Raw genomic sequence first — 27,073 nt, 5'->3', positions numbered from 1 at the left:
TAAAATGCACAGCTGTGGACAGGACAGGAAAAGTCTGTCTGCTCACCTGGCTATCATAGTAGCAAGTCTTCCTTGCTAAGTGCCACCAACGGCTGCAGAAACAGAACTTTTCTCTCTAGAAACTTTTGGCATTAATCATGATGTTGCTTTCTTCCCTGGCCAGCAAACTGCTCTTGTGTTTCTGCTGTCATCCTTACATATTGAAATGGTAGTTCAAAAATTGATTAGTACTGCTTTCTGTAATTCCTATTTGGTTTTGTGAGCAGTTGTGAAACCAGAAGACTGTCAAGTCTGATTTTGTAACTGGCTGTCTGACAAACTCTGTATTAGAGGCAAGTAACAGAGGAAAAATGGAAAACCATGGTGAAGAATAGCAGACACATTCACTCAGAGCATCTAGGAAAATTCCTGTGCAATTACATGTCCCTTTTCCTCCAAAAGGCTCAATAGGAACAGAATTCCCAGCATTACCTTGTTTTTAAGTGACTTAAGTTATGTAAGCTCTATATTGCTGCTCTTCAGACCTTCCCACTAAAATTTCCATAGTTACTGTAGCCCATGTTGTACAAAAACAGCCGTGCTGGGTCTAACCGAAAGCCCCTTTAGCCTAGGCCCCCAGCCTGGGGTGACGGACAGATCTTGTTGCTGAAAGTAGCCCGTTTAGTGACTGTCACACCCTATGAACTTTTAAATAAAGCACTGAATACACATATAGACCCAAAAAGTATAGTGGCTATGAATAGTCACTTGGCCTCCAAGCACCTCAGGTGTTTTCTTGAGCCAAATTCTATTTCCTAGGTGCCAAAGGATCTCTCTTTCAAGTACTTTTCCAGTCTCCCCTTGAACCTTTCTAAACATTTAGCACCAACAATATCTCTGTGGCATGGTCTCCTACTAGTTCTGTTTGGTGCCTCCTAGGTCAATTGAACACAATCACAACCATAAGCTTACAATTCTATGAAATTATTTGCACAGGCAGAGACAACCCTTCTACGGAACTCACCATTTACTGTGGTACTTCTAAAGACAAGGTTATCCAAAAATCAGATTCCAATTTCCAAATGTAAGCCATCCTTACAGAACTCCTGATAAGGCATACCTCTGTAACTAAATATTTATATAATGGTATAACTTAACATAAATACATGTAATTTTAAAAGTCTGTGTGCATGTGTCTGTCTGGTGCATGTCTCCATTTTTTGTGAGTTTTTACTTTCTCAATATACCATTTTTGCCATGAAATGCAGAGTCTTGAACACAAAGCAGAGCTCGCTGCTGGCAGACAGAAAGCAACAGAAAGAGTAACAAGAGCAAAAATGTAGTAGAGATTCAAGCTATGCCGGGATACAAAGTAAATCTTGCAAGTCCCTACAGTTTCTGATATTTAATTGTAAAATAAATGTAAATAAAGCTGTACTTTATCAAAAGGTTAATGCATATTAGAGGGCATCTGCATCTAGATATTAAAAGAATATGCATGGACAACCTAGGAACGGAAACATCTACATTCAACAGCAGGACTCACCTTCACCTAATACAAACACTGATCTCTAAGAACATTCCTAATCTTTCTCTGTGAAAGCTGAAATCTTTCCCTTCAATCACTGTCACTGTGATTCCAAAACTTTTTAAAATTATATTGAAGTCTACAAAATTTACCTAAAGTCCACCTTTATTCTGTCAAATCAGTAAAACTTACAAAGACACTATTAAAAAAGGGGCATTTTTTGGAGATGAAGAAAGAAATTAACATTACTGTCATGCAGATACTTAGAAACTCCAGTTTCACAACAGATCATATGTAGTGTTGACTGTACACAAAGCAGAATTTGTAGTGTGACTGGTTACACGGAAGAGAAATCTGCAACTGAAGTGAGCAAGAATCTAAGAGAAGAGCTAGAACTTGTTTTAGTTATTGGCATATCCTTCCCTACTCTCCCGCCCCCCAAGGAGGAAAAAAAACCTCAAGAGTTATGAATTCGAGTGTCTGTTTTCCTACCAACCTTTAACATGGCACTACAGCCTTACCCTAAGAGGCAACGGAATTACACTACGTCTACAAACTTCCACCGGGAAGCCAATTCAAAACTGCAATGTAAGAGGGAAGACAAAAGAGGACCAAGACAGGTAATCTGCTCCAAAGCTAATTAACTAATGCCTACGCGCAAGCAGAAGAGGCTTAAGTAAGCAGTGCTGTCAAGCATGATTCAGGAAGTAGAAGTATCTGAAGAATGGAAGTATATAAATACAATTACTGTCCCATCTCTGTTATATCAACTGTAATTGTATAAGAAACAGGCATTGTTTACTTTCAAATTTATAACTTTACCTCCATAAGAAATGTATAGGAGAGGTTCCTCAAAAGAATAACGTACCGTTATTACTACTTTTTTTTTTTTTTTTTTTTTTTTTTTAAATTCAAGACAGAAGAACATAGTTTCTCCTTTAATACCTTTAGGGAAAAAATAGTTAGAAACACACACACAAAAAATCAGAACAGTCAAGACTAATTTTTATATACATGTTGCATATTTAGAAGTAACAGGCTTGTTTTCTTTGATTATTGATGTGAAGATGCAGTTCTATTTCACAGAAGATTAACCAACAAACGCCATCTAAAAGAGCACTGTGTTTCTCTGCGTACATATGGCCCAAACCATTTTAGTTGACTACATGTAGCAAGCTAAGTTCAGCAAGATTGAGACAAAAAAAATATCAAAGAACCAAAACAATCAGGGAAAAAAATCCTCACTTTTCACATACTGATGCCCTCCTGTAAAGGATGTATGCTAACTAACACTCATAAAATAGTTCATTCACAAAATCATGCCAGGAACAGATGAAGCTGGTTCAGATGCCTATTAATTTTCTTAAAGAAACGTAACTTGCAGCAAGATACCTGGATTCTCATCCAGTCTTAGCTGCCTCACGAGGTGGGATTTCTTAAGAAAAACAACCTAAAAATCTCAACCTCATGCTAAGCTACATCTCCCCTGTTTTTATTTTAAACACTCTTTTGACTTGCCTTCACCCTTACCACACCTTCTAGTTTTGCTTTCTTCCCATTTTCCCTGAGCTCCACTTATCCTTTTTATCCACAAAAAACAACAGGTTCATCTTCAATATGCAGACAGCAGCTTTATGAGTTCTGTTCTCTTTCTCCCTCTTCAGTTTGTTTTCCTGTTCTTAATTCTAGCTAACAGCTAGAATTCTAATTCTGGCTAAATGGCTAAAGCTTCTAATGGCTTTCAAGACAGCTCCTAAAAATCTTCTCTCTTATGTTCTACCACAGCAACTTTACTCACAAGCTCCTATGGCAGTCTGTAATTAAATATACTAAAACTTGGACAGTAACTTCTGATTAAGTACTACAATTAAGGAGCACTATACAAGGATGAACCGTACAGAATGGAAAACATTCTTCCTTGTGGCATTTCGGACATTTTTTTGCAAGTCGGTGACCTCCAGCTGTCACAATACTTACACTTGGTTTTTCCCAATATCTTTCATGAAAGGCTCTCAAAGCACTAGGGCGTGTTTCATTGCCAGCAATATTTCGTAAAAGGAAATTCTGTCTTAAAGGTCTCAAATTTACTTTCCAGTTCTTGAGGATGAATATCCAAATTAGAACATTAAGTAGTCTTATATTTATGACGTTAGCACTCTAGATTTAAGTTCCACTGTGCTGAAGTGGTACACAGTTACTTGATTTTTCCATTTCTCTCAAAGATTCTTTACAAGGCCACCAAGGAAGCATAAGTTACCATGAACTCAGTAGTAAAAAGCAATAAGATATAAGAGACTTTAGTAAAAACAAATATACAGTCATAATTTAAAGTTAGTACATAAAGGTTTGCCAAATCAGGTATCAGAAACAGAATCATATCCAATAAATGCAGGTTCAGTATTATTTAATTCAAACCAGATTTTTGTTAAATGCAAGTAAGTTAAGGGTAAACAGGTGCATCCAAAGAGCCAGGTCCAAGTCACACCACCTCAACTGATTTAAGCTTAAAAAAAGCAATGCCACATAAACACATAACTCAATATACACATAAGTTCTGATTTCTTCATGCACTTTATCAAATTAAGAGCACTGCAGAAAAAAAAACTTTGCAAGATTTTCAGTTCATATTCAATACAGTATCATCCATGAAATTAAAAATAAATGTTCAATGAACTTGTATTCAAATAAGTGCCTTCTCAAGTCACAGCCCACTTAAACGTCTCAACTGTTCTTTATTGCATGAGCAACAATATCTATGTGGTATCACTTGCTCACACACAGTTACATGTAAATTCTTGATTTCCTTTTAAAAATAATCCTCATGTACTGTTTGCTAGATTCTCTTTTAGATTTTTACCCCTTACAACTAGTTAGTTTATTTTTTTGCTAAGGACCCTTCATTTCTTTCTAAGTACATAAAGTGAATCCTACTTCACTATTAATATTTTTTCCTGTTAATTCTCGGTACAACGGAAGGTTTGAGGAGTTATCTTAAAACACAGAATTTATGTCAATATTCAAACAGCAAGCATGTAGCTTTAGCACAAATAAGATAAGCCAAAAGGCAAGACAGACCAAGGGAATTGTTTCCTTTCTCCTATTCTCTGTTCTTCAGAAGTGTCCCTGCAAAAACATGCCATCTCTATTGCTGCAGGTTTAGTGGGATATATTTACATAAAAAATAATCACAGATATTATATTTTCACATCAGAGCCTGAGACCTTAATTGCTCTGAATCGTGACTTCCTGAACTTGAACAGGACTCTCATTTGTTTCAGGATAATCCAACCTCCTGGCCTAGCCAGCAAAAAGTTTGATTAGCTTCCCCTCTAATACTCAGTCATGAACAGCACAGTTTGGTCATGCCTGTTAATTTTTTGGTATTGTCTGCAACATATGAATTGCAGCATGAAACAAAGCTGTCTAAACGGACAACAAAAAGCAGCACCAAGAGAATAACCTTTGTGAAATACAGGAACAGCAGACATACACAAAATACAATCAGACTGTGAGAAAATAAATAAAACATGAACCTCAGTGACAGACAGAAGGTGACAAAGCATAGGGAAGAGCGCAGCAGTCAAACTAGCATGGCACCAAATTTATCTGCTTGCTCTCTGCATCATCAGGACAAGAGAGCTCTGAAAACACACAGCAGATTCTACAGCAAGAACAAGCACACTTTACTGCTGTCTAGTGACAGCCCCTCCAGACTAGCTGAAAAACAATTCTATATTCCAGGAAAAGATATCAGACTTCCTCAGTAGAGGAATAATCATCGTGATACAGGGTTTTGGAAATGATAGGAAAGTAGGAGGAAAACCAAAACGCCTCTGCTTCTAAACAAGATTTTCCAGGTGTTTGCTTTATTCATTTAGGGAAGACAGGAGAAAATGAGATGTTCACAACAAATGAAAGGTAAATGAATGGGAGTATACTAAGTCTAGTAAGTGAGCAAGGGGAGGCAGAAGAACACTGTAGAAGCACAATAGCTTTCATGTAAATTGACACTAATTTAATGGAAATTCTGGTCTTCATTAATTTAACAGCCTTTTCAGTCAGAAGAATATAGACAAAAATTCTGCTTCTTTAAATGTTTGAATCATTAATTTGAAAAAATAAAAACACAAACCAAAGAACTACAGGATACTTTCTGTTGACGTCATAAATATACAAATTCTCTTACCTCAAGTATCAGCCTCTTGCTTGATGCATCAGGCATCAACAAATTTAAAGTTTAAAACCAGGATAACTAGAAGGACAGTTGTGAGGCTTGGACTCCCTCCCCCCCCAATTAAAATAGCTAGTGGTATCTTCATTTGTATGAACTTTTTCATAAATACAAATTTTGCTTACCTGATGCCGAGTTCATGATGTTCTGCTGCACGGAAGGACTGGTGGGAGCTGTAACATTCATCTGGGAAAGCATGGCCTTCCTAGGATCTTGCCATGTTGTTGTTTGATCAATGTGACTAAGACAAAACAAAGCGAGAGTTAGGACAGTCACACATTTGCAACAATGACCTCCTAGCACAGAAAGTTTAACAACAAAAGGTTCAGCCTGCCAACAACAGCCACATTCAAAACGAAGCAAGAACTGTTTGGATTCTTTCCAAGCATCAGGGTATGTCAGATTCTCAAGCCCTTACTCTGGCCACAATCACCCTCCCAACAAACAGCTGTAGCAATCTGAGCTAGAGCAATGGTGAGAGAAGGCTCAACATGAATTTCGTAATCTAGACTGTTGTACCATAACTAGATGTTGTACCCTTGAACTAAACATTCTCTTTCTTTTCTTGTTGATTAGTTACTTGTCATTTTTAAATGTGACTTCAGTGTCTTTCAAACCAAGCCAGTTATGTCTGGAATCTCAAGCACAGTCCAGTAACTTGGCATGATGAGTTCATATTCAATGCCTAGGGAGTTGTAATGAACTGGCTAGTGAGTAATCATTAGTCTTCCCAAACTTTCTGTGCATAGACCACATCCTCAGATTATTTGATGGACTACTCCCCTCGCCACTGACAATTGAACAATCTCTCCGTGGTAATTTAAGTAACCAGTCACACTAAAGCAGTCATATCAAAGTGATGTGCTGCTGCCTTTCAACTTCATGTCGAAAGATGAGGATAGGTGGACTGTCAAGTAACCCAACTAGCCCTCTGCAGAACCTAATTACAAAACTTTGGGATCTTAGAATCTATCTGTTTTGAAAAAACTGGAAAGTACATTCAGCACTGTCATTCACGAAAGTATTCAATTCAATGAAAATACAAAAGTGCAATGAATGATTACTTCACCTTTTGAGTATGTGATTAGCATGTTTTGCTAATGAATAACAAATGCAGGCTATTTGTAACAAGCATCAATGCTATCTTGATGCCATTAAGCAACACTGCTCCAAGAAGTACATGTGGACAAAAATAAAACTACTAATACACACTGAGTGCTGACAACGTTTGTTATCGATTCATTTAGAACGGGTATCAATTAAAACTCATATTCAAATAGTATTGTTATCAGTTAGAATCCAATGCATCATTAACTTGGTACCATTCTTTCCTTACATTAATAATCCCTAAAGTTACTTTTTTCTGGATTACATGGAACATCCACTTTCATTTACTTCAGCAAAACCACAAAATTTAAATCTGCAATATAAATTCTACTGGTGATCTGAGTTCAAAACTAGGTACTCCAACTCATACCTCTGCTTTGTACTCGAGTGTTGCATCGTGTTTTGTATGTATCTTGGTGGATCAATGTGTATTTGTACCGAACTATCAAACAGGCTGTACATTTTACATCTTTTTGTTGGAATTAAATAATTGTGCAGCAACTGTTCCCAATTCACAGTGTCTCTTTTAAAGCATATTCAAGTTTAGGAGCTGGTACTTTATTATTTTAGACATTCTAAAGGGATAAGTAATTCAGATGTGTCACCTCAACACTAGCATCTTTGTGGACACTGACATCTGATCTTGCCACCCTGCTCTCTACCAACAAGAAAGGAACCTACATAAGCACTGTTACGATGCAATTCATTTCATCAATTTAAAGAACATATTGAAAGTGAATCAGGCCTATTTTTGCCTTCAAGAAGGGAACCTAAGTTAACTAGGTCAAATACAGTAACATTAGAAGAGATGAATCCCAAACTTTATGTATTTGCATGACCACATCCAAGAGATCTGGTCATAAATTATGACCTCATCATAGGTCAAACTGGATGAATAAAACAGAGTATTATTTTCTCCCTGCCCTAAGCAACTAATTGCTATGCCTAGAAACTAACCAAAACCTTGACTCCAATTAATAAAAATGTGCTCCACTGAATTATTAAATGTTTTTAACATGTTCTTTGATGTCCAAAAAGTTGGTATCTTCCCCCAAAATACTAGTTTTTGTGACTACTTCATCATTTCAAACAAGCGAGAATGAATAGATCCAAATTCAGAAGATCATACAATGAGGCAGTAGCGACCAAAATAATTACTTATGTAGAATTATTTATCACATTCTAATCATTGAAGGGACTTTGTTATAAGGCAGAAAGTATCACAAAGTGGCTTTTAAAAAAGTTTTGGTTTAAGATATGTATATTTTACGCTCTCTAAACAATTCCAGGTCAAAGAGTTACAGACACACTGTAGCAGGGTCACAGAATAGGCAGGAATGTTACTTGTACAAAAATATAATAGTAAACAAAGCTTTACTTTGTCTGCATGTGGCAACTACTGCCAGTTTTCCCTTGTGTACAGGAAACCCCGTTACTAGCGTGTTAATTAAAATGGTGTCACTGCCATGTTAGTTTCCACAATATAGCTCACTTAATACAGGTACTATTAGGCACACTGTGTCTTTGGTTGCATGTTTTTCAATATTCAGCTCCACTGAGAAACATGCCACATGCAGCAAGACGTCTTTATTTCCTTTTTAGCCTATTTATTTATAAAACAAGGCAAAACATAGTAAAGACTGCCCTATATATACTGGACTATACATAAACCTTCATCCTGGAGAACATTTTTTCACTTTTCTGCTGGTCAATTTTGCAAAGCAATGAAAGCAGGTAAAGATAATACAGATGTAAAAACACTGCACAGCAATGCTTCACAGACTATGTGTTTAAATTACAGTACCAGCATGTGCTACTCCTGCCCTCTATTTCTGATTTGTTATATTTGCTCAACTCAGTTCTGGGAACAGTGGAAACTGTGAAAACATCACTTCACGCATGATAACACATTCGTTTATTTCCATTTAACGCCAATAAAAATCCATCTAACACTACGAACTTATGTGTTGGGTTTGTGTAGCGGGGGAGGGGCTACACGGGTGGCTCCTGTGAGAAGCTGCTAGAAGCTTCCCTGGCTCCAACTCGGACCCGCCTCTGGCCAAGGCCGAGCCGATCAGTAACGGTGGTAGTGCCTCTGTAATAGCATATTTAAGAAGGGGAAACAGACTCCTGAGGTGGAGAATAAGATGGAGGAGTGAAAAGAAGAAGAGCTGCAGTAAAAAAAGGAGAGGAGGAGGAGGAGGAGGAGGAGGAGGAGGAAGAAGAAGAAGAAGAAGAAGAAGAAGAAGAAGAAGAAGAAGAAGAAGAAGAAGAAGAAGAAGAAGAAGGCGGCAGAAGAAGAGGAGCTCCAGTGAGGAGAGGAGTGGGATGTGAAACAGCCATGCAGACACCGAGGTCAGTGAAGAAGGCGAGGGAGGAGGTGCGCCAGAGCAGAGATTCCCCTGCAGCCCATGGTGAGACGGCAGGCTGTCCCCCTGCAGCCCATGGAGGTTAGCGGTGGAGCAGGGATTCCCCTGCAGCCCGTGGGGGACCCCACGCTGGAGCAGGTGGCTGGGTCCAGAGAAGGCTGTGACTCCGTGGGAAAGCCCACGCTGGAGCAGTTTGTGGAGGACTGCAGTGCATGGAAAGGACTCGCGTTGGAAAAAATCATGGGGGGCTGAGCCTCGTGAGAGGGACCCCACGCTGGAGCAGGGGAAGAGCGTGAGGAGGCCTCCCCCTGAGGAGGAAGGAGCGGCAGAGACAATGTGGGACGAACTGACGGCAACCCCCATTCTTGCCCCCCTGCACTGCTGAGGGGGAGGAGGTAGAGGTATCGGGAGCAAAGCTGAGCCCGGGAAGAAGGGAGGGGCGGGGGGAAGGTGTGTTTCTGAGGTATGGTTCTATTTCTCATCATCCTACTTCGATTTGGTTAACAAATTGAATTGGTTTATTTTTCCCCAAAATCGAGTCTGTTTTGCCTGTGACCATAAGTGGTAAGTGATCCCTCCCTGTCCTTGTCTCGACCCACGAGCTTTTTGTTGTGTTTTCTCCTCCCCATCCTGCCGCAGCGGGAGGAGCGAGCAGCTGCGTGGTGCTTTGTTGCCGGCTGGGCTTAAACCACAACTTATAAAATGTCTACCTAAGCTACGTATTTTGTAGCCTTTGTTTTTATATGCTATTTGAGTGTAGAGTAAGAAACAGAAGGAAAAAACTTGTCTCACTGCATTACAGAACCATTTTTGCAGTTAACTGTAGGAACACACTGAAACAACATTCACCAGTTTTTCCAAACATGTCTGAATATAGGGTAGATGAACGGGCTATGGAAGAAGCAATTTTAAAAGTACCTCCAATTTTGAGCAAAAGGACAGCCCTATCAATTCCTCAAGACTGCTTAAGCATACCACGCAAAGTATACTTAATGTTCATATGGAGTTGTTAACATGGATAGCTATTTTAGGTAGCAGCAGCTTCCAACTTCTCCCTAGCTGAGTGTAGCCTGAGAAAAGTCAGCATGTTCCTTACTTGACCAACTAAACTCCAACCAGTAGTCCTCTTAGAGCAAAGAGCCACAGAAGAAAAGTCTCAAAGTAAGCAAGCTGATTACATTAAAATCACACTAATCAAAAGGCTTGTTCAATAAAGCAAATCCTTTGTCCCTTCCCACTCAGCTCTGTGCTTCCTGACCTACACATCCATTTCCCCCATACCTTCCCTCAAAACCTTTCTCTTCAACCTCCATCAAACCACAGTCCTTACATGTATCTCACCTGCTCCATGTCCTGAGTTTTTTGAATGCTATATACTAAGAAACCACCCAAAACACATCAAAACAGATCAATTCTTTTCCACAACTTCCAAATCATGCTCATCAACTTACGGAATACAAAGCAGGCAAACCGCCACTTATATGGATGAAATGATTAAATAAATCCTAGTACTAAAGGAACGAACAGAGGTCTTCATTTTGTTTAATACCTGCAGCATGTGCACCAGAGTAACTTAATACAAACGCTACGTATTTCTCATTGAGTTAAGTATGGAAACGGGACATTCTCCACAGGTGAAGATCTTTTCCTCTATTTTGAATAGCAGCGCAGAGAAGGTCTAAATGGACATAACAAGAACTCTGACACCGATGCTACATTATCTTTCCCTGCGCTACACAGATTTTTTCCATAGTAGCTGCATTTACATGACAACTGCCCCAATCCTTACCTTCAATATCTTCTATTTCACATGACCTGAGCCATATCTTGATAAAGCACTACTGTCAACCTCAAAATTTAAAAAAAATAGCAAATTATATCAAATCAATGAAACCTATAAATCAACCGTTATATTTAGTACACTGCTATCAAATTAAACTTAAATTCTAACTACTCATGAACTAGAATCACAGCTATGTACTGTGTGCACAGAACAAAATGAGTAAATATTCTTGGAATTAAAATCTCTAGGGCAATCAAGGAATGTAAGACATTTTACTTTATAGAGTAAATTCTCAAATCCAACATCTAGCTATCTGACACTATCTATTATTGTTCATTTATGTCTAGGTGAAGCAAATCCTTGTTAAATTGGACAATAAGGAAATCAACTTAGACTGTACCATAAATGTAGGTCTATGGTAACAGGCCTTAGAAAAACAAAGCTAAAACACCTAGAACATGCTAAACATTTGTTAGCAAACTTATGTCAACTCTGGTATCAAGAAGAGTGACTGTTCCAAGCCACACCACCCCCCACCCTCCACCAAAAAGCACTTTCAAAGTGCTATGCATTATGAAGAGAATCAGGCTGCCTCTCCCCCCCCATCCCCAAGTTTTAGTCATATACAAATTATTTACATATTGACAAGAACAACTTTAAAGAAAAGAAAAATGTTCTCATTTTAGGCATACAAAGAGCATTTCTGCAGTTACTAAGAATCAAAATTTCTAATTGAAAGAAATCTTTATTGGCATTAAACAGTATCGCATGCCTGAAGATTTATCAGATTCAATTTCTAACCTAATTTTAAAGAGTTTGCAGTTTGGGTTTGTTGGTTTTGGGTTTTTTTTTTTTGGGGGGGGGGAGGTTTAGTCTTCTGTTTGTTGGTTGGTTTGGGGCTTTTTTTTAAATTACAATGGAAAAGAAGCAGGAGATCCAGAGACCAAAAAAAAAAAAATCATATTTGTTACTTTTAATTGAAAATAACCTTTAGATGCTAACAGACTAATAAAATAAAACCATTCCTGAAAACAGAGAACTGATCTGCACAAAGAGAACTTTGCACGGTGTGATACATCTTCACACTTGCACTCCAGTTGCTGCACTGAAAAGACATGAGCTGTACTATTGAAAGCCATGTCAGAAATGAACTAACACACAAAGGACACTCAAAAAATTACTTAAATCCTTCGAGAAAGGCTTATCTAAGAAGCCTTCAGTTTTGATATTCCGTAGTATTTATCGCAACTACAGTGTCCCTGTTGGTAGGTACACTTCTCAAGGTATGTTGAGGACTTCATTCGCATAACAGAATTCCCAGTCGTTAAAAAAACATGATTCTTTCTTCCTCTTTTTTGTCTTTATTAGCATAAAGTCACCTTATATACAGTGCACGTCTGCTACGTCATTTGTAGTGAGAACTTTTCTTTCACAAGAAAGGATCTTCTCAGAAAACTTAAGAGATTATTAACATAAGGAGGTCAGAAACTGCCAGAGTGTTTTACTAAAATGTGTAATAGAAATGTGCCATTAGGAAGAAAAGCAAAAGACAATCAACAGATATTTTAATCTTAGGTACCAGATGAACATACTATATGAAATTTCTGGAACCAAAAAAACTGAAGAGGTCTGATCTACACATAAAAGAATACAAACAAGGCAGAATAAATCATCCATCACTTCTCTTTGTGTTTGGACATGATTCTTCATAAAAGGACATTTCAAAAAAAGTCACAAACATTCAGAAAGACAAGTTGTTCTTCAGTATAAAAGCATCACCATAAAAAACTACATGAGCACCTCTCAATAAAGTAATGCTTGTGTTTTACAATGTAGACAAGACTTATATTTTATGTCTGTGAGGAAATTATTTCCAGTCTCTAGTGAAGTTGAGATGACTAACTTGGATTTTGGTTTTCAGATTTTTGGGACTGTTTTAGGAATTCACTGGAAATCCTATTTTATTAAAAGCAAAACACAAACACACACCACTGACCACATCATGACAGACCTACCAAAACTGTTGACTTGGCATTGTGTACTTTTTGTATTGGGGATGGATAGGAAAGTCTCTGTGTAACACAAGCAAGTGCACAAATGAAGCTAAACCTAATTATTTTCTAAACTTGGTGTGAAATTTCAACTTTTCATTATATCCCAAACGTGAACTGCTGCATCAACAAGCACGTCATCTATGATTCTGTTTTACCTTAAATGACTGAGCTACAGATTCTATTCTTTCATATTTTTTCCTTTGTCTTCCTAACCAGCTGGTTTCCTCAATCCACATAATGCACGACTTTCTGAAAGGTTTTCCCTTTTTACTTCTTTTCATCTAGGAACTTTAAAGATTAGATGAATCACGACCAGAGTAAGTGTCTCCTCATGAATGCCATTACTGAATTATTTTAGAGCCATCACCAGTAAATTTTAGTTCATCGGGACTTGATGTATATAATGAAAGCTAGTTTCCTGGTGGCGCCAGGAGAAACTGAGTATTTCTGCTCTTGAAACTACCATAAATTGTCTCAAAAAACCCCCAACTAACCCCTTTGCCAAATCTTATACAAACTTGTCCTGTGCATAGGCAGTGTAGGCTACCTGCAAGACACTCACCTACCTATCTTTCTAGCAGGCAGAGAAGAAACCAGAATATCTACTTCTGCAGAGGCCTAACCTCTAGAGGAAAATCACAAATGTGGTGGTCTGACTGTAGGGCAGCTGTGAAAGTGACAGTATCTTACTAATTCAAGAACAGAGCTGGATGCAAATTCCTAAGAAGGGTGGCAATAGCTAGAAGGTCAAGATCAGTCCAACATGGCAGATGGGCTAGGGGACCCCACAGGTGAATTTTCCACAGTTCGGTTTAGAAATGGGATGAAAGAAAAAGTTTAGAGTAGAAACAGCCTCAGCATGAACTGCTCTGATTACCACTCTCAAAAACTGGACTGTAGCATGCAGAGATTTCTGGGTTATGGCTGATGATGCTCTTAGGATACTACACACAATGGAGTAGATTCAGCTTTGCCTGAGGGTAGAAGCTGTAACATTCTTTGTGCACCCTTTTTTCTACCCTATTTAGGGGATTTCAAGAATTGGAAAAGATTAAAACATGGAACTAAGTCTTCAGCTATATAGGCCATTTTTATTTAGGTGTTGCTGACTTAAAAGTGAAGTACATTTCTTTGCAAATGGTGTAACAAAGTTACAGATTTATACCTTAAGTAGCATTAATACATTGTTTGAGATGACACAAATTTCAATTCCAAGCAGCAACAGTAAAGAGAAAAGCCTGAAGGGGAAATGAGACAGCTCTGTTAGCAATTATCTCTACCCCCAATTCAGTCCTCCATAAACACTTCCCTAAATTTGAAGCAGTATTAGACAAGGAGACACACTTAAAGTGGCCCAAGATCGTTTAAGGACTTTCCAACTGTCTTTGTAAATAACAAATACAACAAAAGGAAAAGCTGATGGTCACACAGCAATGAAAATTTCATCTGCTGAGAGATGATATTCTACCCGTTGCTTGGGAAAGCACTGTGTTTCCACTTGTCCACTCCATATTAACTTGCAGTATTTCCTTAGGGCTCAGGATTATTACAGCCTAATACATATAAAAGCACAGAGCAGTAAAATTCGTAACTTCTTAATCTGACTGTTTCCCAAAAATGTCAGAAAAAAACTCTAAAATTCATAACACAGTTTGTCTCTTAAGGACAGTAATGTATCCAAGCATGGCCTAATTGCGTCAAAGAAATAGAAACATAGAAGTTTCTGAATATTGCTGCAATACATAAGATGGCTGTATTTTTGAATTTTCCATATTCTTTCTTCTGCTTGACAGGTCTTTATGCATTAACTAAACAACGCTTGTGTTGGACTACTCCATCTACGCTACTGATGATGTCCTCACCAAACCGTACCACAGGCATATGATGACAGACAGCATACTGGTGATATGACAATAGACAGTTCTATCCTACTTTCAGCTTGCAAAAGCATACCTTAAAATCAACATGTAATTGTTCAGTGCGCAATCATGTGTTGTGCCACAACTGTGATTTCATTAACTTTTAGAGATAGAACACAAGCAAAATGTAAGAGAATGGTGGGCACAAACATCCTGTTGACCAGGTGGGAAGAGAGCCTGTCAGATATCCCTCTGGAATTTATTCCTAAAGTGGTTGCAGCTTGCAAGATGCTAAGAGCTTCCAGAAATTCCTGAAAGCGTAGCCCATAAAGCCATGGACACTGATACACGAAATAGAGAGTTTTTACAGATACACAAAATACATTATCTTACATTAAGGTATTCAAAGGCAGCCTTCATTAGCACTGGCCTGCATGCAGACAGTGCACAATACATACACCAAGGACTTAATACTAAGCTTACTGTTCTGATTATAAACATCTTGCTGTTTTGAAGTTGCAGAACAGCACTGTCCTTCTTCGGAAAGCACTCACAGAAAGGTCCTCACTTCAGAGTGTAGAATGCTAAAATGGACGGTGGGCAGTAGGCAGTTTAACCATACATGCATGACTAATAGAAGAGATGAAGGCATGAATGAAGTTCAAAGGTTTGCCAAGGTAGCACCACTTTTATTATAATGTACTCTTGAAATAACTGCCATTTGTCAAAGCAAAAATGGAAGCAATAACTTGCTTATTTTTGCATTTATTATTCCTTTTCCTCCTGTCCCTCTTCCCGCCCTGCACTCAAGGACCTCATCTAGAAAAATAGGGCTAGTATCACAATGCTTAGAAGTACTTTAAATTGATTCTCAAAAATATGATTCTCGGATTCCTCTGTGGATTTCCCAAATAAAATAAGATTATTTTCTGAGTTTCAGAAAAAAAAGGAGTATGAGGGCATTTTCTTTTCCAGGGCTCTTTCCATTACTTTGAAAACTGTAAGGAACAGCAGTATCACAGGGACTCAGAAGAAAAGTCTTTGCTCTTACAGTCCTTGTACCAGTTCAATACTTTCCTAAACTCCATAAAGGACTAAATGCTGTGATCACATTCTGTATCACCAGATTTATTTAATTTTAAACTTGCCAACTCAGTTCCACAGCAGAAAAAGAGGCTCTATTCAAAGGAAACCTCCTCCTTCCCTCCACCCTATCCCTAAAGTTAAGAAGTTTGCTTCCCGTGGCTAAGTCACTCAGCATACTCAGAATTCATCTTTCTTTCTCTCCTGAATTTTAAATGAAAGAGATAAAGAAATATCACCAAGGAGGGCAAATCTAAAGGAAGAACTGTCTCTGCTGCTATTTCAAGTGAAATTACTGGATTCGTTTAACTTTACAGATACCCTTCTACACCCCTGCTTATCAAACACAGAGAAGACCTTCTCAAGATGCAACCATTTTGTCTTCTGTAACACTAAAGACAAGATTACACAAACACTAACTTTCACATTATTAAGGGAAGGGCAGATGATTTTCAGAAGTGATGGGCCATAGAAACCTTTATCACTTTCTTGTCCTTTTATCTCTGAGATTCTATCTCATTTCTCTCTCCCTAGTTAGCTCTTAAAAGGAGACAAAGAAAGCAAGAGGGAAATCAAATGCCTCTTTGCATGAACAGGAGCCAGGCAATTTTACACCCCTTTCTATATACCCTATTTTTGGTTGCCTGAAGGTTTTCAAGTCAGAGAGGCTTGCCTAAGCATGCTGCAATAAAAGCTGCTACAGCCAGCTGCCTTAGTATCTAAAGGGGGTTCCTAGCAATCCTGTTGAATAACCCTGAGGCTAACCACCACCAAGGAAAACAAAATATTAAGATAAAAAGATTCTTTAGGTTGTTTCCTTATTGCTCTAAGTAGGAAGCCTCAGAGGGCAGTTCAGACTGGTTGCTTGAGTGTTCAGACAATGATTGCTCCCAGATGGCCTTGACAGGATGAGCTGACTCTAAGAAACCATTAGGTAGGACCTACTGGAAATGAATGCATAGCTTTCTGCTACAAAGGATAAGTGAATCTGGTTTTCTTGCCATTAACATCATTAATATTGACAACTATTTTTAATGTATGCTTCAGAACTGACACTTCACACCTTAAATCGATCAGCTCTTTAGATGTTCTCAGTTTTAGTCATACAAATAGTCTTATGGACTATCTTACCTTCATTTGAGACTGCAGCTTAGCAAAAAAAAAACCTCCTCTATTTCCTTTCTCTATACGTGTTTTTTATGTTTTTCTTTTTTTTTTTCCTTCCTTTTTCACTTCCTGTATTACAGGTTTTTTTCATCCCTTTTTGACTCCTCCTTGTGACCATGTCTCAGGGAGAGCTTTTTACTTTTACAATTCAGACAAACACTACGTGCTGCTCAGGTTGGAGGCAGTTATTCTTGTCCCTGAAGATTTTGCAGATTGCCACGTAAAACAAAGAACAAAATCTTCCAACAGCAAGTTGCTGCCCGAGTCAGTACTTGTGAGCTACCTGCTCAGCCAACTCTAGACAGTCTTGCATACTCTATTTTTCACCAGCAGATTATTCTTTTTCATCCCCCACGCTTCAACCCCCTGGAGACAGATTTCCCAAGTTGCAATGCACCAAAAGCAACAGATTTCTCAGCATCCAGATACAACACATTGTCTAAAGGCTATGCTTTGAAAAGTTATTTTTATTTACCCATTTAACCTAGAGTGGCAAAGACAACACAGAGCAAAAGCATGAGAAGAAATTAAGCTACTTATATAATTTAAAATGATAGCTATAATAATTAAATATATAGTATATGTAAATATAATAGCTATTATATTTATTTTTTAAAGTGACCTAAAAATGTTTTCAACCTGAGGATTTTCAAGTTCCAGGCTCTACATTTCCCTTCACCAGTCACAAAGAGTTTAAAGAGCATCAGTTTACAAAGTATTTCAGACGCCTATTGTTAAATAAATAATGCAAACTAAAACTAATTTTGAACTCAAATTTCATTGCAAGTTTCAGAAGTTATCAAATGGAAATTTTCATTTCTATTTTGTTTTATTATTAAGAACTTGGGGAAGTAAGAGAGAAACTTAAAGTTTGACAGTGAAATCATCAGCAGCAAAACAAACTCTACCTTCGTTCTAGAATCAAAAAACAAAGACCCATGTATTCTTTAAGAGGTCTTAAGTTTTCATTTATTGCATTAAATCAACATAATAAATACCAATACCTCAGCTTTTATGTATTTGATCTGCAGTAATTTGATTTGCTTTCTGAGTATCTTTTGGTATAGAGGGAATTAAAAATAGTGATTATAAAATGTGTTAAGCACAGGAGTTTATTTAAAAGCACATCACTTAAATTACTAACAGTTCTTAAAGTACAAATTTCATTTAGAGATATGTAACAGTTTAGTCTTTGCCAAAATTAGCAACTACCATGTTTTATCAATAAACATACTGAAGTACTTACTTAGAAACTGTTCAGCCCTACCCTTAGATGCAAAACAGATCACAAAACAAAAATCACAGATCTCCAACTTTCACTAAATTTCAGCAGGAGATTTATAGTAAGAGTTGAAGTTCCCAATAAATCCTAAATAACTTAAAATTATCACCTTAACTTAGTATAAGTTAATTCCAAATTTAGAATCCCTGCAGTCTTCATTTACTAGTTATGAAAATCATCATTCAGCCATTGGGGGGGTGAGGGGGAGTGTGCTGCTGCAGTAGGAGAAGGTGGAAGAACATTCTATTTACTTATTGGCATATGTTTTTAAAAAACGTGTACTCGTATGTCTAGCATTTAAAATCATGCTTACTAGTAACAGGCCTCTCTAATACAATAAAGACATGAATACATCCTACTTACATAAGAGATCAGAATACAGGTCACACCAGAAGTTAGTTGTGTGTCTTTTTTAATGGGTAAGAACATCATTATAATCAAGCTGTCCTTTCAGCATAGTCCCTCCCCGCTTTCTAACAGTCCAGTTTAGCGACTTCCCCAACCCAAACTTTATGCTTTAATAGTATGGGGTTTATTTTCCTTTTAGGAAGTGAGGCCAGCTCTTAATGTAAGAACTCCCTTACAGTGTTTGCTGACCATTAGTCAGCACTTCCCTACAACCCATCCCTTTCCTCCACTCCCTTTCAGTTCCAAATGCTGCCATTATCAACTTCCAGCTTTTCCTTTTTTGCCTGCAAAATTCACAAACTGTTTTAGAAATTCCCTTGATGGTGAAGAAGCTTTTTTCAATCAGTATTAAGTCACTTTGAACTCTTGGACAAACTGAGTTCCTTTAATCTCTTCTATAAGATAAGCTTTCTATAGCCAAAAGTCTTCTTATCACCATTCTACAGGGCTACTTTTGCCCACCAACCAGGTGGCCAAAATTGTTTTAAACACTTCAATTCAAACAAAATTGTAAGTGCAAGCTCTGAAGGTTGTTTAGGTTTTGTCTATTTGCATATAAAATTCCGGAGACAAAACGTATTTGCTTCATAACCTGTGTTTGGAAGATATACTGCTGCTGATCTCAGAAGTGCCAATATGTACTATCACATATCAGTAATTTCAACAGCTGAGTAATAGGACACAATTTTTCTGAATTTTAAGCAGTAAATTAGAGAACACAGTTAATGGGACAATATTCATCCCAATTCTATGTCAACTTCTCACAAAGCAAGCCTTTATATAGGCTACCCAATATACACCTGCAGGGACAAACTGCCTGAACTGCAAATGAACACACAGTTACAATATGGCTCCATCATAGGGACTCACTGTCACTGCAAACTTCAGAATATATCCACTCTTGCCCTTTAACCTCAGTAATCTAGATTGCAATCTTCAGATCAGAAGATGTAAACCAGTCCCTGCAGGTAAAAAAAAGGAGGATATATCGAGAGGAGAATGAAACCCCCAATATCTTTTTTAATTAATATTCCTGCATAGTCATCCACAATTAGCCTGCTAAAACCTAACACTAGGCTAGTAAAATCTCTTTGGGCTGCCCTGCTCCAGTAATTTTCAACATTCTCATAAAATGTCTGGTCTGTATTTAGTGATCTGAATCAATTTCTTCTAGTCACCATGTACTGAAAGCCTTTTAAAACAGATGTCATTTTTTCACGTCAATTTTGTATTCAGAATTATGGAAGAAGGAAATAAACCACTCTGCTCTTCAGGTCCCAGTTTCTTAGTTTTGAACTGAGAGGCTTGAATAAACCAAAAAGTAAACACTCACTTGGCTAATGCTTTCTGAGCTGTGGTTTAACACTTTATAGTTCCAGGTACTTACCCAGCAACTTCCTTCCAGAATTTATCACTCAAAGTTCAGTAGCAAACATGCACTGTTTAGTGTTATCTTTAAAATTTATTCTGCAATCACTTTATATCACTACAGAGGTCATAATTTTAAATTTTATCTCAAAGCCTTTTAAAAGTAAACTGTACATTAAAAAGAAATAAATCTACTTCTAGATACCGTGACTATAGTTCTATAAATTGGCACATTACACCTTCTAGTCACTCTTCTCTGATACCTCGTTATCAGAAATCTGTTTCTTCAGAAAATTATTACAAAATATTTATGTTAAAATGAGAACTGAAAAGGACTGTTACAGATCTGACAATATCATGTTCTTCTCTACAAGAAACCTACTTGCATTTTCATGTGTATCAAGAAGAACAAAATGTAACAGCAAAACAAGGGCAAAGAATACGCTGCAGAAGACAGACAAAATGTCCAGTATGAAATTGAGAAAGTGGACAAGACCCTGGAGTTGAGTGGCTCTATTTCAGAGTCCCCATATCTTTGTGCTCCATTTCTCCTCATCTTGACTTGACTACTTATATTCTGAGCTCTTCAGGACTGCAATCTTACTTGACTAACTAAACGGACCTTGATTGCAGTAGTCCTGTAATCTAGCAGTCTATCTGGTAACTCACCTACTCTACTACAGGGAACAGCTGCTTGGACAGCAAGCATCATCCAAGCAGCCAAATACCACCTTCTGTGCTGGAGCATGCACAGAGCTGGCTGGAAGCTGCTGCTGCCAACACTGCTTCCACATGAGAGAGGAGGAGGAGGGCCTGGAGGCACACTTCTGCTCACAGAGCAGGCCAGGAACTGCTCTTTGCTGATTTTGTCAATGCAGTGAATGGGGGAGGTAGTAGGCAGATGCTGGATTTGTCCCTTAAATACAGTAACTGCAGTAAGACCATATCACACTATCAGTACACAGAAGACAAATGAATCTGCTGATGGAGTCACTCTGCTACAATTTACTTAGAAATTCAATGATGATGAGGGACTTCAAGCAAATCAATTTCCTGGATATCTTCATCAGATGCTAAGTATCTTATCTGAAAATCACTGTATATGTCGGAGTAACACATGTCCTGCAGGTGAAAGCTGAAGAAGAGTATGCACAAAAATAAATCATGTCCATGGAAAATTAATTTGCATCCTATCCAGAACTGTGCAAGGATCTAATAAACTGTTTAATTACTGAAAACCTGTAGCTATTTTGTGAGACAATGAAACTCATTTAAATTTCTGCACTTTCATAAAATTGAAGGGCACTACACTCCAAAACAAGGCAGATCTAAAAACATGGTTTACCTGGCTCCATAACTGTGGAGCTGATTATTTTCAGTCATGTAAGAAAGAAGAAAATCACTGTGAACCACTTCAGCACAGTACTAGGGGTGATTAATTAGGGAGTGGCATAGGAAAGGATGAAACATCAAAAGAAAGTGAACAGTGGAAGCCTAAAAGAAGAAACATGACTTGCAGAGGAATATGGCAATCTGGTAATATCAACATCTCCTAAGGAGCCAAGCTTCATGAAGAGAAGCTGAAGTAGCCAAGGAAGGAGGTTGAAATCTGCAAGTTTACAAACCACAGGAAGAATTCTTGCCGAGAATGAACAAACTGTTGAGTTCACTGGACAGAAATACATTAGTCTGGGAGATTAAACTGGGAGGCAGACTCTCACTGGAATGGAAGAAAGTACTGAATAAAAACATTGTGAACCCTCTCCTACCCTCAGGCAGAGGAAGAATACAGAGCACTTCAGCTCAGGTGGAAGAATGAACTCTATTTTTTGAGCAGAAAACTATCACAGAGGAGGAACATAACTTATCAGAGAGACTAGGAACTGTAACAGAGACTAGCAACTGTAACAGAAGAATACAGCTGCATTTAAAGATCAGCAGCTGAAGAACAGTAAGAAGAACATAATGAAGAGAAGCTAAAAGCTGATACAAAATTTTCCCAAGATAAGAACAGATTTTGTTTGTTTTTAAATCTGTACAAGTCAAAATAAAACTTTACATACTTGCAAAGCAAAAGCACTTTTCCTTCTATTAAGTATTTGAAATGCATTGTAGGCATCAACTGGGAAACAGAAAAACATCATCAAAAGCTGCAAAGCAATAAGTTTTACAGTAAAAAATATATGCCAGCTGCATACAAGAAATGTCCACTTCTCAATGCTAGCATTATTTTTTAAAGTGTTGTGCAATTCCTTCTTTTCTTTTGAAAATCTTGCCCCCCAAAAAATAAGAAAAGTTCCCTCATTCTCTCATTGCAAATTATTAAAGACTTTCACTTCACTGTAACTGGTAACAACCAAGATTTTCCCTTAGTTTTGAACAGAAGGATTTTCTAAAACTACGCAAAAAATATCCCAAGACCCTGTAGAAATGTGCAAGTGTTCTATGTAAGGTGGTAACGCTGTTCTCAGCACAGAGAAAGCCAGCACTGACTTAGCAGTTTTGTATACAAAGCTGCCCATTTGCTCCTTGCTCTCCTTGTTTTTGCTTTGCTGATCAAAGAAGTTGCCAAGTTTTTTCTTTACCATTACAAGGCAGGAAAAATGGCTCTCCTCGGAGAGGCCCCTTGTGAAGGTCACAAAGGTTAGCTCCACAAGCCCTGGAGTCTGCTCTGATGCTGGAGTGATTGGCTGGCTTCCCTGCAGTTACCCTGCATTTCCCCTCCTTCACAATAGTGCACTGGTTATGGAAACTAAATATGAAAGAACGTGGTGGGGGAGGAAAGAATTTCCATGGAGACACAGTTGAAAACACTCAGAAGTTCTACTTGTTCGAGTAGCCTGAAAATGTAGCATTCTAAAACGTTTGATTTCTTTCTGGAAAACTCAAAATAAAAATTTCAGCATGCACTCCCCCCTTAACAAAAATGCAAAAGGGAAAAAAAAAAAAGAATAGTTTGCTTTTCCCTGGAATATAAACACATGCATACTGGGCTACCTTGGTCTGGAAAAAGTTATTTCTTAAGATGTTTACTTGCCCCATCCCTGGACTTAATCAACTGAAACCCACAGGTCACACCCTCTTAATGAAGACTGAAATGAAGCCAACTAATCAGGATTCAGATTTGTAGCACCTTCCGGCTCCTGAGCAATATCACACCAGAGACATTTTTAAAATCTTACAGAATATATGAAAATTTATTTATAGGCATCAGACCCCAATTATTTTTAGGTCCTAAAGTGAAGTAATGAAGATATCTTGTAATACCCAGCAAAACAATCATTACGTTTCAGATGGTTGATTAAATACACTCCTCATTTTCTATAAATTCAAACCTACCAATCCACAGGCAGCCACAACTATTTAGGTTTTTCTTAAACGTAAAAAATTTAACCTGTAGTGTATACACTGAAAGCTCTAGCCATTTCAAAGCATCTACTCCTAGGAAACAGATTCAATGTTGGTCTAAGTAGGGGAAAGTAGTGTAAATTTTGTATATTGAAAAAGGAGCTTTTTGAGGCTTCATATTTTGGGGGCACAATTTCATATCACTTTACAAATAAAACTTTGATTCTCAGCATTGCTCAAAAAGCTTTCTTACCACCCTGAAAGTCAAGCCAGGCTCTTTCCTCTCTATATAACCGTAGGTGTCAAGTTCTGCCTCCAGTGCCATCACCCAGATGTTTGGACAGCTGAGGCCAATTAAAACTCAGCCATCAGTGTGTTTGATGCTGAACCCACCTCTGCAGCTGTTTTGAGTTCATTATGTTACCAGGAGTCGAATGTACTTCCAGAAGTAGTCAAATTGTGCAGCCTCACTAACTAGGTATTTCAGCTTGTTTAAGTACTCTCAAGATTTAACAATATCCAGTAACAGAGAGGCTCATACTACAGGCTTTTTCTTCCTAGGAGGAATCAACAGGCTTCCTCTTCCTACCCAGTCACCTTTGTTCACAAAACATCTAGGAAAACAAACCATCTGTATTGGGAGACAGCAATAAATGACTGACAATCCTAAGGAAATCCTTATGAATCCTAAGGAAACTAAGCTAAAAACAATAAAGTACATCATTAAAGAAGAAGAAATATCATAGTTCATATAAAAGCATAGAAGCTTAAGTGGGATTTTGACCCAGTTACTTTGATCCATTCACCTGTAAAAATATATAGCAAAAAGTATAGACACTTCAAGGGGTCTCCAGAACTGCTTCACCTACAAGTCCAGATTCAAGTGCAGAAGCATCAGGAGAGCAGGGAGAAATCCGCGCAATAGCCATACTGTAACAAAAAACAAAAGGTATATATAGGAAAGAGCTGCATCTGATCATCATTAGTATTTACTGGAGAAACTTTTAAAAAAGCACAAAAACACAATACCAAATTCCTCTTTTCCTCTTTTGCAGGAGAGCTTTTATGACCAACACTTGCCTTTTTTTTTTAGCTGGTGTAATAAGAGATAGCACTTCTGCCTGAAAACCTTACCAAACTTCTCAAGCCTCTTTGGGGGTGGCTACAAAGGCCAGCACACCTAACAGCTACCAAACCCAAGCCCTCCTCAGCTCCCATACAAATGCCGGGTGCACAATGTGCTGGCCAGCAGAAGACAGGGTCACCAGATTATCTGAAACATTTACAATGCCAACAAATCACTTATCTTTCAAACTTGCCATGACAATAAAACCCAAGAGGAGAAAGAATTGAGTCAAGAGTCAGTAACACATGCTATTTTGCTACCAGGCACGTCTTTGACCACCTCAGTATGGGACAAAAATTCTTATCCTTCTGGCTGATGTTGCTATGCAGGCACAAAGTCTCCCATGGTATATGCTGTGCCAAGATTAAGGCACTTCCTCTGGCCCTGCCTTTGTTAATCAGATGATACAAGTACAAGGCAAAAAACTTCCTTTTGCCATTATCTACTGAATCCACACTAGGGGGCTCTGCTGATGTAATCACATTTTCTGAGAGGTACTTACTTCATGACTACAGTAACCCACTCCTATCTAAGGAATTAAATTCAGTATCTGGAAAAGGTGGAGCAACATTACCTTACCACAGGTCCTGTATTCTTACAGACACCATGGCTAAGAGGAAGGAAAAAACCAAAACAAAAAATACTTAAAATATCCAAGAGTATCAAAACCAACAGAAGACACTAATAAACGAACAAAAACCCCTCCGTAAGCAGCAAGATCGAGACCCCACCCAAACCTGTAACATGGGAGAAGGCTAAGTTTAGGACTATGGTTTTGTAAGTTTTTATGTTAAAGGTTCAGACTGCCGTAATTCTTTAATGACGACACAGCTGGGCCAAGGAACAGACACACTGTAACCAGCCTCTTCTTTCTGCTATATGTAAAGCAGGAGGAACTTCCAAGACAGCTTTGGAAAGCAACCCCCTTCAAAAAGACATTTTAAGAAAATGCTGAGTAATTCCCTGATACAAGACTCAAGCAATACAAGAATCCATCAAGTGGATGTAGTACCAAGCGCCCTACATCAATCCTGAAACTGTACAGAAGAAAGATGTCCAGAGCTACTGCCTTTTTTTGAGCAAGTTAAAATTACAGCAAAATTATTAAAAAAAGCCTGAACACCTATCTTTCTCAAAATTTGAATTGAAGAGAGTTTCATGTATGGCAAAAAGCTTAAACATTTCATTAGGTAACTCAGTTTCTTTTAGTTTTATGACTTACGATGTAACCAACAGGTCAATAAACTCATAATTTCTAAATTACAAAAAACTACATAAATTGATCACACAGAATATGAAAGGAGAAGAATAAGGACAAAGACAAGGATGCAGATCAAAATCATCTAGTTTTACACTTTCTATTTCAGCAATAAGGATGGCTCAACCCATCAAATATCACATCTGACCTCCAAAGTTAGGTTTTTAGCTTAAACTATGACAGGCTTTATTTTTTGTATTCAGCCTATAAACACCAGTAAACCTAACATTATGTTGTTTAAAAGTGGCCAGTATTTCTTGGAAATTTCAATTCTGACATCATATAAAAGTGCAACTCCTACCATTTTTACACCAGAACAACTGAATCAAAGCAATCTTACCAAAATTTAATTGTTCACACCAGACAACCTCACGTACACCCATGGAAGTAAACCTGATCAACTAAAAACAAAACGGCAAAATGCTTTGTTCCCAATGTTTTAAATATAAAGTTACATGAGAATACAGAGGTTTTCCAATAGGAAAGGGAAGCAGGACAAAGAACCCAACAGAAACACACATGCCAAAATGCTTGTTACGAGGTAGTTTAGACCAGTGGTCTCCAAACCTTTTCAACCACGAACTCTATCAGTAAAAAATTTTTGAGTATGCACTTCCAATATACGTATATTTATAAATTATATACATGTACTACATATTATGTACATTATAAAACACACAAAAACAGGAAGTAAAAAAGGATGAGCTAAAGATGAACTAAACACTATTTTATTTTATTTTTAAAATTCCATTTACTAACGGTACAAAATACAGTTTCTTCCCGCACCCCAATGGACTGTCTTGCACACCACTTGGGATGCATGCACCCCATGTTGGAGACCACTGGCTTAGACTGTCTGAAAGGTGAATGTCATCCTTCTGAAATGTACTCAATTTCAGAACTTCAAATATGATTTCCCCTAAAATAGCCAAAAATACAATTAAATTGTTTTTAAAATAAATTATGCTTGCTGACCGCAGTGCTCTTATATGTTTGTTGTACAACTATTGGAAAGGCTGATGAGAGCTATGCTCTAAATCAAGGCTAAAAACATACACGTTTTGTTTGTTAACAGACTTATTTTTAACAGGGATCATATTTGTTACATTCCATCAACAGCTGT

At 37.8% G+C, this 27,073-nt stretch overlaps 1 protein-coding gene across 9 annotated transcripts in view; it reads right to left on the bottom strand.

Moving 5' to 3' along the window:
- The window catches only part of YAP1 (Yes1 associated transcriptional regulator), a 94,506-nt gene that overhangs the window by 35,959 nt on the left and 31,474 nt on the right, over window positions 1–27,073 (bottom strand). For 8 of the 9 annotated variants that reach the window (XM_050891122.1, XM_050891144.1, XM_050891133.1 and 5 more), the window contains exon 3: window positions 5,864–5,979. In XM_050891122.1, coding sequence (XP_050747079.1) covers window positions 5,864–5,979 — 116 coding nt within the window. Of the gene's footprint in view, window positions 1–5,863; window positions 5,980–7,203; window positions 7,242–27,073 lie in introns of those variants that run through there. The other variant, XM_050891197.1, reaches the window with a different exon arrangement.

Source organism: Gymnogyps californianus, chromosome 1 (assembly GCF_018139145.2).
Source record: "Gymnogyps californianus isolate 813 chromosome 1, ASM1813914v2, whole genome shotgun sequence".
NCBI lineage: Eukaryota > Metazoa > Chordata > Aves > Accipitriformes > Cathartidae > Gymnogyps > Gymnogyps californianus.
This window is presented reverse-complemented; position numbering and strand designations above follow the sequence as displayed.